At 37.3% G+C, this 14,023-nt stretch overlaps 1 protein-coding gene across 8 annotated transcripts in view; it reads right to left on the reverse strand.

Moving 5' to 3' along the window:
* GPHN (gephyrin) overlaps nucleotides 1-14,023 on the reverse strand; it is a 310,850-nt gene that overhangs the window by 76,096 nt on the left and 220,731 nt on the right. For 3 of the 8 annotated variants that reach the window (XM_050897247.1, XM_050897245.1, XM_050897246.1), the window contains one exon: nucleotides 5,932-5,988. The exons of 3 other annotated variants lie outside the window; for them this stretch is intronic. In XM_050897247.1, coding sequence (XP_050753204.1) covers nucleotides 5,932-5,988 — 57 coding nt within the window. Of the gene's footprint in view, nucleotides 1-3,835; nucleotides 3,908-5,931; nucleotides 5,989-14,023 lie in introns of all 8 variants that reach the window. 2 more of the 8 variants (XM_050897244.1, XM_050897248.1) reach the window with 2 other exon arrangements.

Here is a 14,023-nt window from a genome sequence, read left to right on the forward strand (position 1 = left end):
TTTTTTCTTATTCATACATGTATAGACTCTCAATTTACCTATGTCATTTTCTCGTAATGATGAAATCGAAGGTATGCTCAAGTGTTTTAGTCTCAAAATGATCTAATGTTCTTGAGGAAAGGATTATGCTCATACCACACTTCTGCACATAGTGATTGTTGTTTGTTTTATTTTCAACAGGATCACACAATAAGACTGTTTAATCTGCAGCACACTTACCATTTTCTGATCATTTCTATGTCATTGCTTTCTTGCTAACTAGTCTCCATTTTTGAGCATCTGCCTGATTTCAGCATTTGTAAGCGTATTGCTTCTGTGTTATTAAAATTAAATGTCGATACTTTCCCAAGCTCCTTTAATGATTCTGCAATCTATCACCTACTCCGCTTACAATTTATTGTCATCTATGAGCTCCAGTGATTGTTTCTTCCAGTTTGAGAGAGGGGGCAGCTCTCCTTATTTTGAATGTTACCTGACAACCCCTACGTATTACGTTAGGTGAAGCTAATGTGCTAACATTGGAGCTGTTGGGCTCTTTTCCCCAATACACATTCAAGTTAAGGGGCCACGTTGTCAGTCACAGAAATTCCCCACTGTGAGAAGGATTTTAAAAGAGCTATGCCTATTTACACCAACTGAGAATCTGGTTCAAAGGCTGCAAGAGCAATCTGTTGTTAGTCTGAGGGCCTTACTGGCTTGACTCAGATCTTTAATAATGGAATATTAAAACCAGGAATAAAAGCCCCATAAATGTAATCCTTCATCATGATCAAAGAAGGCAGGTACTTAAAGTAAGACGGAACACTGCATGCAGGAGACTGTAGACTCTGAGAGATACAGCTCTGTATGAAAAACGATAATCCCAGTTTCATTAAACATCATCTATGGACAGTATTTGGCCTCTACTATGAATTCTGAGAACATTTTTCTTGAACAAAACCAGAATCTTTGTTTTGGAACCATGCTGGTCAAACGCCGCACAAAAATTGTTTGGCATATTACTTGGGAACTCTCTGTAGAACTTCTGTACTTAGATATAATTTTTTTTCTGATGGGCTTTTGATAACATTTTTCTGCAGAATTTAAACTTGCATTTAAAATTCTTAGCCTGCACAATTACAAAAAAAAAATAAATTCAAAACACAGATTGAAGCAGTATTGTTCTGTTGAATTTCAGCTGAACTCCACACTTTCAGGAAGGTATCAATTTTAGCAGGTATTATGAGTTCTAAAATATAAACCAGTCAGCTGTTTCACTGTTGATCATCTCAGTAGCTAATGCACTTATTTGCTACTGCTACATTAATTTGAACAGTAGGGGAATGCTAACATGTCCAAGTGATAGAAGACTAATTTTTCTAAACAATATTTAAGTTCAGCTTCAAACACTGGTCTCTGGGAGAGGTCAAAGGATTAAGCCATGAAAAGAACTGGAATAGCTGCAAGGAACATGAATGAAGATCTCAAGAAGAAATGGAAAAACAAATCTCAGGTCAGGATAACTTTTTTGTAAATGGTTATGCGTTACTGCTGATATTAAAAGTAGTGTTTTAAAATAAAAACTACTCAACTCCCCAAACTGCTTAATTAATGCAAATTTTCATGCATGTTCTCAGTGCAATTTTATTTTAAATATCTGGCAGGCTTTCTAAACTTTTGGTGGAATCTGGGATATTCTGCAGAATTCCAATGTTTCCTACATATTTCCAATGGCCTTTAAATTTAATCTGGAAAGCATGTCTTTGCAATTCATTCTGGAACAAAGGTTCCACCTTAATAGTATACACAATTGTGCAATAGCATTTCATTTTCACTTATGGGGCTGGCCATCAGATACTATATGCTCCCCCTCCCACACCGTTCAATACATTTGCCACATTGTAGGAGTATTAACAACTTACATCTAAACCACTTTCCAAAAGCAGTATGGAAGAGATGAAAATTATTTTAAAGATGAACTATTAACAATCCCTCATTATTTTCCTTCCAGTTGTCTACTATTAAGTAAGGATTTGTTCTTTTCTTTGATCAGTCATTTGTATATCGTCTTTTAAAATGTTGCCTTATCTAAAACGTCCATTATTACAGCATGAATCAGAACAGCAGTGACAAAGCAGGAGATTTTAGTTATATGTTATTATACTTGCAATGTGTCCTGCTTGTTTTAAGGAACTTAAAGGACGTATGCAGAATATATAGAATATTTCTTAGTTCACAATCTGACTTCCTTACTTACATTGTGTAGGGTACGGCCACGAAATAACACATAAAGTGGCACATAGGAACAGGACAATTTCATGACAACTAATTTGTCATGGCTAACGTGGTCACAGCTTTTCATTTGAAACCTTTCTCCATGTGACATTCTGTGAAATAATGTGTGATTAGAACACCTTTTTTGTAGTACAAAGTTTCATGGCATAATTTTTTTCTGGCTTTACTTTTATTCACTAGTACTAAATTATGAAGGAGTCTAAAATAAAGGAACTTGCTTTGTCTTGATTATGACTAATAAATTTTAGTTGCCACCGAATCTAAAATATCACACAGTTTATTTCCCCAAAAACTTGATTCTTAAAGATTTGCCAGGGAAAAGACACAGTCCTGTAATCAAATTTATTTTACAGAAAGCTGCAATATATTAGCAGCTCAATTTCCTTGTATTTGACCTGCAAAAGATTATAAACTCAGGGAGTACTATTTAACAATGAGCAGAAATCAACTTTATGTCAGATACATAGCTGGATATGCAAAAGCATCCAAAAGGGGTAAAAATTAGCAAATCATTATCATTACCAGAATTATCTTGCGCTATATAACCATAGTGGATTATGCATTAGAATGATAGTGCTGAGAATGACAACAGTCATAGTGTATGGAAGACACAAACAGGACGTGAATCGAAAGAGATCATTCTGAGAATCTTCACTGGATGGATGTGCAAAGGGATAAATGGTTACTAACTTTTACACCTACTCTGCTCACAACTGTCCCTTTTTTCTAATTTTCATTATACGTTAAATTATGCGGCTTAAACTCACTTCTATAGAATTGCTGAAAAGCTGATCTTTATGAGATGAACTACTAAACATGAGGTACTGCTGTCGGTATTGTTACGTTGGATTTGACTTGCTTTATTAAACATTTCTGTGAAAAATGGGCAACTTTATAGGGGTGTCACGACTGATATACTAGATCCTAATCCTTTTTTCACAATTTTTTTTAATTAAAGAACAAACCTAATGCATAAGAAATATGCTGCAGAATTTTTTGTAGTAGTCTGCTAAAAAAACAAGCAACAAAATTTGCATAGCTGGCATTCAACCAGATATTAACCTATTTTCTGAGATAAAATAGGGACCCAAAAAGTTTAAAGGCAAAGACAGAGGTACATGTGAACCTATATGCTTTTGGGTTACCTTCTATCAGACATAGTTTTCAGTTCAGGTAAAGCTATCAATCACTGGCAGAAGGTATTTTTATCCTTTAAATTAAGGATATCTATTTTATTTGTTGCTAAGTTTAATATTCAGGAAACTTTCAGATATGCAACTTCAATTTTGGAAAGAGACTTTTTTTAGTTGCTGTAAAGCCAAGCAGTTTTATTAGCATTCATTAAAATGTAGTAGGATATTCTTTTAAACCAACCCTGTCAATTACATCAGGTTTCTCACACACATTAAAATGAAACCCCAGCTAGAAAAGAAAGAAAACACAAAGGGAAAAAGAGATAGAGAGAAAGGAAAAAGATGAGGATGAGAGGACAAACCAATCAGATTTGGTGTTACCAGCCAGCAGAAGTTTTAAAAAAACAGATCACCGAGTGAAATCGTACATTTACTCGGAGAGAGCATCCTTTGACATTGCCTTCTAGGTGATCTCTGAGCTCCTCCAGCTTTCGATGGAGCTACATGTAAACATCAGAAAATGAATTGAAAAAGCAACCTGTTCTCTTGTCACGTTTTTTTTTCCTTTTTTCTTTTGTTCTGTTTTTGTGTTTTGTTTTTTTTAAAAATAAATCATAGCATAACACATTTCTCACTGCCTCTGGCAAAACATTTCAAGACATCAAAGTGCTTTGAACAACACAGACATACAAGCTCAGTAAACTTGGAATCTGGAAACAAGATATTTTTGCTTGATTAACATGGCTCTTTTTTCAGTACAGGAAAAAAAATTGAAAAATCAGAGGACAGATCATCCTAAAGCTACTGAATCTCTGCTTCATTGTTCATTTATTTATTTATTTGCTTATTTATTGGTAAGGCTGTGTTCTAGAATTTATTTCCATCAAAAATAATTTTTTAGAGGTGAATTTTCATGTTTGGGAACCTCAATTAGGATTTCCCATTTTCCATAAGGATATTCATACACAATTTTGTGTCTAAATATGTATTTTGGGTCATGAAATTAAATCCTGGGCAATCAGATACAGAAATAATAATGCTAAATTAGGTGTCAGTGGGTGTTCGTAAAAATAATAGGTGAATCCCACCACCTAAATAAGCTACATCTTCTGCATATGTATATGCATTACGCATCTAGAATTGTATGTGATGACCCACTAAAATGCACAGGTCACAGTAATTACATACACAATTTTCAAAAACAGCATAGAAACTGTGGCTGTCTTGTATTTTCCTCCATGTGAATTCAGCGGTCCTGAATGTCTCCCACTGAAACAGTGCCTCATTCATGTACAGTGCCCTTCTCATCTCCACTGTAGCTAAAACCTCCTCCCAAAACACAAGATGAAAAGATAAAGCCTCACAGACAGTGAGGAATGCTACAGATGCCTCTAGCTATAATTTCTATAAACAAATAGCAACTAGCTTCTTTTTCTATGCTGAGATCAATTTAAATGGTGGCATTACTGGAAAGAGGTGCATAATTAATCCTTCCCCTCCCCTTCTTTATGCTCAGTGAAATAACATTTTCACAAAGAGCAGCTGTATAGCAGTGCTAGAGAACAGAGAGGATGGCTTGTCCTGGAACAAAGGCAATACACTCACATACAAAACCAAACCAAAAGATCAAAAACCAAGAAGGCAGGAAAGGCAAGGAGAGTGCAGAAGAAAAATGAAATAATTAGCACTTGAGAAAGTGCTAAAAGGAAATAAAGTGGAAAAAAAGTGAAAAATTGGATGGCTGAAAAAGAGGCAACTGTTGAGATGGAACCTTAACAGAATGGCTTGGACTGCATATGATCAGCATCTTGGTATAGATTACGTCCTGTGTTTTAAACCATTTATTAGGGTGTAACACTAGGCATGGTGGGTACTGATTTAGATATCTGCCTGTTCTGTTAAGTGCTCTAAATATTTGAATATGTTTGTACAAACATAAAAAAGGCAGAAGGAACTAATTATTAGCAAAACAGTGGCTCCATTCTTATTAGCCTCACATGAATCTCTCTCTCATTTCCTCTTTATTTACTCTGATTTTTCTGATTTAAAGGCTAGATATACATGAAATATTCAACTCTCTTGTAATGGTCTTTTGCAGAATTAAATGCAAAAAGTGTGAGCACTCTAAAAGTTTAATTATGTTTCAAGATGGGAAGCAGTAGTCTGAAGATGAGTAAGTCACTTCTCCATGTAACAGGCAGTTAAGAGACAACAAACAACACAGATCAGAGAAGTGGTTTAATCATGATCACCAAATTACAGGCACTTCAAGAAAGTTGTTACTATCTCTTATTTGTGGTGACATTCAAAGCTAACTGGCAGCCTGCCTTCAGTAGGTTGTTCTATGTGTAGCACAGAAACAAACAAAATGTGACCCAACAGCAATAAGAATACTGAAATAAAAATGATGGGATGGTGAGAAATGGAAAAGCCCCTTCCCTCCCTCCCCTCACCTCCCCCTTCAAAAGGAAAAGTGTAGGCTATAGAAGAAAACTTGCAAAATAAATGTTAGAAACATATTTACTTTGAGGGATCCAACTCTACTAGCAACTCCTTTGCTTTCATCCGGCCGTCTAATTTGCTACAATGGGGGAAGATGGGTAAAAAAGACAGAAGAATAAAGAAAAAGTGAACTTAAAAAAATTTCCACACAATCAGTTAGCAGTACATGCAAGACATCAATTTGACTCTCTGAGACACCTCTAGAGGACAAAGACACAGACTCTAATTTCTGGAATCAATGATGCTTTATCATGGCATTTTAAACTTGCTTTGTTGATCATTTTTATTTCAATATATTACCAATCTGGCACATATGTTGCATGCTGAATTCACTAACATTTTTGAACGAATACATGTTACTTATCTGATTTGGATACGAAGAATAATGAAGTCCTAAAACTCTAACTGAAGAAAAAAACACCCTATACCTTCTACGAATCATATGATCACAGTATGCTATAACTGGGAGTATCAGGCCTGGCAAGTATCATGATTGATACCTGACAGAATGCAATACAGATTCCTATTGACCCAGGCCTAGAGATTTTAGCCACTGCTATCAAGATTCCCAGTTAAAAATTATGCTGCCCAACCAGAAAATTTTAATGCCAGACCAACATTAGGTTTTTATTTTAAATATACCATGTATATAACCTCTCCCCCAACATTTCCTACCTGATTATTTTTCCTTTATTATATATGTTTTTTTCCTAGATGATGCAGAGGATGGAAGAAACAAATGAGGTAGCTGCTCAAAAGGCTTCGTATTGTTAGAAGCATATAAAATAAAATATTCATTTACAGCAAAAATTCTTTTCAGAATTGCTGAATCCAGTAAATAAACCTCTTTTACTGATAAATTAAACTTGTGTTGTGTCATTTGAAGTAGAGAGGAAGAAGACAATAAAAATGACTTTAGGGATATCCTTCTAGTCTGAGTCAAGACTGAATTGAAAGTTTTTATTATCTGATGGTTGTTTCACAGCTTATGTAAAACAAAGTCCCACACAACTGAGGTGAACCCTTTCAAATCACATTAACTGTGTTTTCTTTAAGAAATCTCAGCAAGGAAGCCAAAGACTGAATGAACCACGGAAATTCAACTATGCTTTATGCTCTCTGGAGTACACTAGCAAAAGCACAAGTTAGATTGCCCTGTTTGTTTTTACCTGACCCATGCAAAATGGAAAAATTCACATTCAAAACACAGTCAACTGAATGTTTTTTTTTTCCTTGCACTCAATTCTCAAGAAAATAATGCAACTAAGCAATATATTAACTATTTAAATATTTAGTTCTGATGGGATGTCCACTAGCAAAATACACTGGAAACATTTATGTAAATTGTTGCTTTCCTTCCCTGGTCTTATGGCATTAAAATAGTATCTGTTTTGAACTCTCAAGTGAAACACCCACATTACTGTTTTCATGGGACTCCCAGCAAATCTGCAAGCAATTCTAGTATACTGACCAAGAAAAAACTGTCATTCTTAAATAAAATGTCTCCTTTAGAAGACAGATTCAATTAAAATATATGCAGTTGTAACCTAGTTGCTATATTTTTCCTAATTAAAAAAAAAAAAAAAAAGAAAGAAGCCTCAAGAGGGAAAAAAGATACTTATTTGAAAAGAAAACAACAGGAGTTAGAGCAAAGATACTTGGCCCAATATCCTGGCTGAGATATCACCAGTCCTTATAATCACCAGATTATAAGACATAATTACGTAGAACCCAATTCATGTTACTAATTTGAAACTTTTTTCAAAAATAATATATTTAATTTTGTTTTGAAAAATGAGAAATAAGAAAAAATAAATGCTGATAATCTCACATAAGGACATGGAACTAGGACATTAAGAAAAATACTACATACCACAGAAACTTGGGGAAAAGTTGTGACAGCAATATGCATTGCCCTTCAGGGAAAATGTTTTTCCTCTGTTACTTACCAATGTGGGTATTGTGGCTGCTCAAGTTGTGCTGAAGGTTTAGGATTCAGTCAGAAATAAGATTGCAGATATTACAGGTGCATATAACTGACATTATTTACTCTTTCTTTCTTCAAAATATATAAAGGAATACATACGCAATGTGTATGTTGTCAGCAATGAAATTATAAATGCTTGGAAATATAAGTTACAAGAAGATAGCCAAAGATCAACTCTTGTTTTACATCCATGGCACAGTTAATATACATGATAACATGTTTTCTACAGGAAACTTGCAGAATGCAACTTGGATGCTTCTCAAGGGATGAATCAGAGTGATGTGAGTATTGCACAAACTATACTACATCTGTTCTGGGAATTAAATAGGGTGTTACCAAGAAGGCAAGGGACAGTAGGAATAAAAAAATATTTTTTTTCACAGCAAATGCCACAGAAAGGAATTCAGGTATATTCTTATCTCTCTCTGGGTCAACTCCTGTACGATGTTCTACAAGTTGACTCATAAACTAGTATTTCAGAAAATGGCATGAATTATACACTCCTTGTTTTTCAGAAACTCAGCTAGACACAAGAACCCCATCATAGATGAACACTTGTGGCTAGAAAAGATTAGAATGAAAGATGTGCATGTAAGTGTTCTAAATCAAAAGTATGTACAGTTCCTTCCCCATCGGTCACTTGTGTGATCTAGAAATGAGTCCTTTGATTTTTCTAGTACTCATTTGTAAAATGAAAACAATACTTCTAAGCAAAACATAGGACTAATAAAAAGAACCTCAACAGTGACTTTGAAAACAAATCTTTCTGCCTCAGGTTTTATGATTTTTTTTTAATACCACAACACAAGCTAAATGAGTGGATTAAGAGATGAGGCAGGAGCAACACTAAGTAGTTACTGGCAAAATGTTACCTGAAAGACATGAGGGGTTTGGAACATTCTGAAGGAGGAGAATGAAGATACTCAATGTAATGAAGGAAGAAAGGTTTTGCGTAGGGAACGTTCCAGGAAACTGGCAGGGTATAATGCACTGACAGTTAAGATAAATGCATTATATTTACATCCCTTTCTTATTCACAAGGGAATAACAGTAGGAGTTAATAGCTAAAGATTAGCCACAGGTGTCCCTATGCTGATATCTGAAGAACAAGGTGGAGTTATAATGGGAGTAGAATGAGATAGGAAGCCAGTGGAAGAAAACTCAGGAAGCAGGGAAACCAGAACCAAACAGTGAGCAAAGAGGAGTGCTCAAATACGCTCAAAGGATGCGTTGGGTTTGTGTAGCAGGGGAGGGGCTACAGCAGTGGCTCCTGTGAGAAGCTGCTAGAAGCTTCACCGGCTCCACATTCAGACCTGCCTCTGGCCAAGGCTGAGCCAATCAGCAATGGGAAGAAGCTGCTAGAAGCTTCCCTGGCTCCAACCCGGACCCGCCTCTGGCCAAGGCCAAGCCAATCAGCAACGGTGGTAGCACCTCTGTGATGGCATATTTAAGACGGGGAAAAAAAGACTGCTGGGACAGAGTAAAAAGGTGCAGGAAAATAGAGGAAGAAGAAGAGCTACAGTAAAAAGAGAAGGAGAGGAAGAAGAAGATGGAAGAAGAGGAGCTACAGTGAGGAGAGGAGTGGGATGCGAAACAACCATGCACACACTGAGGTTGGAGAGGGAGGAGGTACACCGGGGCAGAGATTCCCCTGCAGCCCGTGGCGAGATGGCAGGCTGTCCCCCTGCAGCCCATGGAGGGTTAATGGCGGAGCAGAGATTCCCCTGCAGCCCGTGGAGGACCCCACGCCAGAGCAGGTGGCTGGGCCCAGAAAAGGCCGTGACTCTGTAGGAAAGACCATGGTGGAGCAGTTTGCGGAGGACTGCAGTGTGTGGAAAAGAACTTGAGTTGGAAAAACTTATGGAGGGCTGACCCCCATTGAGAGGAACCCCACGCTGGAGCAGGGGAAGAGTGTGGGGCAGAGTGCGAGGAGCCCTCCCCCTGAGGAAGAAGGAGCAGCAGAGACAATGTGGGATGAACTGACCGCAACCCCCATTCCCGCCCCCCTGTGCCGCTGCGGGGGGTGCAGGAGGTAGAGGAATCGGGAGCAAAGCTGAGCCCGGGAAGAAGGGAGAGGCGGGGGGAAGGTGTGTTTCTAAGATACGGTTCTATTTCTCATCATCCTACTCAGATTTGGTTGTTAACAAATTAAATTGGTTTATTTTTCCCCAAAATCGAGTCCGTTTTGCTGGTGACTATAATTGGTGAGTGATCCCTCCCTGTCCTTGTCTCGACTGATGAGCTTTTTGTTGTATTTTGTCCTCCCCATCCCGACGGGGGAAGGAGTGAGCGAGCGGCTGCGTGGTGCTTTGTTGCCAGCTGGCCTTAAAGCATGACACTGGACTTGTTAGAAGATGAGTGAAAGACTTTGGTCTTTCACGGTACCAAAGAACAGACACTTAATGTTTTCTAAGCAGAAGTCTCGCATATGGTTTCATTATTATTCCTCTGCCTTCTAATAGAGCCCATAAGAAATGTACCTGTTTGTCTTCATCCCTGATTTTACTCCAGAAAAAAGAATTTAAAAGACCTAACCTTAAATATCTAAAAACCAGCAGTCATACTCATCATAAAGAACAGCTCTGAACAACTGGCTAATCTGAGATTGTGGCTTTAGTTGGATTTATTTAAAGGAAGAGTTCCACACCAGGAGAAATAGCCTCAAATACTTAACACTATCCATCTTAGACTCAGTCCCCTTTGTGATAATATACCCTACTCTTGCTACTCTAAAGTTTCCCTGCTTACTGCTTCTGACAAATTGGAATTTTGCAGGACCTAAAGCTTTCAGAAATGTGCTTTCACATCCACATTCACCAAAAAGCCCAATCTCTGTCAGACTTTTTTCCAAAATCCTGGCTAATACATACAGTTTTGGAAATCTAGAGCAAAACTGTTCATATGATGCTCCTACTGTGGTTCACTTCCTTCAGCAGAATTCCACAATATACTCCAAATCTGGGTTTTTTTTTCCCCAAGGGCTGTTCAACTGACCAAGGCAAAAATGGAAGAAGAACAATGGGATAAACCTCTCTCCAGTCCAGTATAGCTTAAAGAGATGTTCTATGATTCAGTGGAAAGGTAGGTGGATGTATAAAAACATTAAAATGATCTTAAAGATAAATGCATTGAGAAGACAAAGCCATTAAAAACTTTCAGAAGAGAAACTAAATATGAATCATAATATATTCAAACAGCCCTCACATGAAGGGGCTTTGAAAGAATACAATGTATTAAGTACAGGGATATTTAGGAGCCATCAGCAATTTGTTATCAAAAGCTTGGAGATTCCTTAAGTTGATATAGTGCATTCAACTAGAGAAGAAGGGAGTCCAGTTGATGAAGAGAAACCATAAAAGCTATGCTATGCATATTATTACACCATTCTGTTCCAGAAAAATGTTCTCTCACACAAATTCTCACACATTTCATATTAACAGAGAAATGTATCTCAAAAGTATAACCCAACTGGCAATGATTTTACATCAGCTGGCCAGGAACAAAAAACTTTATGCATTGGCCAGATCACATAAGGGAAGTGAATCCAAGGGAGATTAAATCTCATGAAGACGGAAGATGCTTTTTCTGACCCTTAGCAATGTTCGTCAAAGTTCATGGTATACAACAAACTGGAGATAAGTGAAAGACAGTGACATCCAGAAAAAAGGAATAAACTGTAAATATTCTATGGCTGGCAAGAAGTTATTTTAATTAGTGAAGTAATTACATACTGCTTGTCAACAGATTTGACATTGGGGACTGTGACTGCCAACATCCAAATATTATATAATACTGATATGGGTGGTATTTTTTACAACCCTTACTTGCCTGATCAACAGTGGAAAATTCTGATACAGAAATCTGAACTCCAACTACAATTCTCTAATAAGAACAATGCTCTACATCAAGTGAGCAGTTTCTACTGCTAACAAAGAGCTTAACATATTTTTAATATTGCAGCAAATCAATTTCTTTTAAGTTAAAAAATGCATTATGTATAACTTTTACATTTGTGCATGAAAAATAGACTTGCACTTGAAAGTATTTTTACTTAAGCAGTTTTAGGCCAAACACCAATTAGATCGGGCTTCCTAAATAAATGAGGAGTATTTTCAAACAAAGGGAATACAAGCTCCTATAATAAAGACGTAATTCTCAACCAATAAATATATTCATGCCTATGCATTATACTGCAGTATGGCATAAATGTTTTATTAGGGTTGCTGCAATTCTTGAAAATGGTGAACCTACAAAAGCATAATGTACGTGAATGCTAATGAATGCCAATAAAACATCATTATTATACCATCGCAAATTTTGTCCACACTACCTACATAATTTTTTTAAAAATTTTTAATTATTTTTTTTTAAATGGGCACTACTACTCACACTGTTCCATGTGCAGATGAGGGAATAAACACAGTGCAGGTGGACCAATCGGTGGTAAAAAGTAAAGCAATTTTCTTGCAGTTTTGGAATTTAGTACATTAATATCATCACTAGATCAATGCTCTGTTAACACACATAATGGGAAAGATAATCTAACCATGTCTTTATACAGGAGATTTTGTAATACACTTGTTATTTTACACCAACATGTGGCAGCCTAGTTCTTTAAAAATATCTGTTGACTTGAGTGAAATTTAATGGTCAGAAATCAAATCTAAAAGTTGGTAGGTAAAATGCACAGCCAGGGCAAAACAGACTACAGTAAACACAAACATTACATATTATGCCACTATTCTTAGTGACTTAACATCCTAAATCTCATTTAAACTGGAGCTCTGGGCATATGAGAGTTGGGTCCTTACTTTCACTATGCAGTTAACAAAATACACAGGCTTTATGTTGCCCAAGACATGAAGAGATTATAAATAAGTAACAAAACCGAATGGCTGCTCTTGGCAGAGGCATGCCCAGCCCAATGGGAATGGTAAGGAAATCGCATAAAGGACTCCCACTGATTGCAAAGAATGCTGGCAATCAGAAGGCTTAATTAGCCTGCACAGAGCTGTGTGCTTTCGAGACCAGACTGCTCCAAGCAAACTGATTGAGAATAAGTTCAAATATTTATGCTTCACTTTATTACATGGGGGACACGTATGCACAAACATATAGAGACCAAGTTTTACAGTAGGGTGTCCGGACCCAGCTTGTCTCAGAGCTTTCAGTTGCACAACTCTCCTGTCACACAGCTGAAGTTCCCCAAACCCTTCTACCTACTCAAGGCTGCCTTTCTCCCAGTTCTTCCTGGCCACAGCCCTTTCTTTTCTCATAAAGCTATTGCTGCCTCCTGCCTCCAAGCTACTTCCTACTCTTCTCCAAACCACTCTAAGCCCTGCAGCCTCGTCGCTCAAGAGCCACAAATACTGCTTTGCTCTACACCAGACCTCTACCACTCAACCTTTACATCTGATTTCTCCTCGATTCAATACTTTCAATCCTCTCATTTCAGCCTCTCTTTGAACATTTTTTCACTGGCTGCTGGCACATTTTGCTCCCCGCCTATGCCTGCAGCCTCATTTATTCTCTGGCTTTCCCCACAAAGGAAAGCAGAATTTGCACCTCATGCTCCTGGTAGAGCTTTTAAAAAAACAAACACCTGTCGCATATATGAGAAATCTGTCTTGGCAAGCAGGGAAGAAGTTCCTATTTAAGGAAAAAATAAAAACACGGGAAGTCCTAGGTGGTGAAGTTTTGAATTCTTTGTATATACCTTTCCCAAACTGACAATTCAGTTCTGAATGTGCTGCTCTTTTGCCTTGTTGTCCTAAGCTGAACTGAAGTTCTAAAAGCTGCAGCATACATAGGACTGTTCATATTTCAGCGGAGGACAGTGTCCTCTAAACATTTTTAGACACTAAGCTAGCTCCTATCAAAGATACCTTGGTGGTCATGGTGAAAGCTGTCGCATCAATGAAGTCACTTAGAAGTGACCTGATGGTGGGACAGGTAGGTTATAAAGCAAACCAGCTACGACATTTGATCTCTTTGACCACTTTTAGCAGCAAAATTAAGGGAGAGATGTTTGCATTCGGGCTCAGTGTAACAAGGAAGATCCCATCTTTCTGAAAACAGATTGGCCAATGGGACTTTAAAGGGAAGAGTAAACCTCTTTGAGGACAAG

The sequence above is a fragment of the Gymnogyps californianus genome, chromosome 5 (genome assembly GCF_018139145.2).
Source record: "Gymnogyps californianus isolate 813 chromosome 5, ASM1813914v2, whole genome shotgun sequence".
Lineage (NCBI taxonomy): Eukaryota > Metazoa > Chordata > Aves > Accipitriformes > Cathartidae > Gymnogyps > Gymnogyps californianus.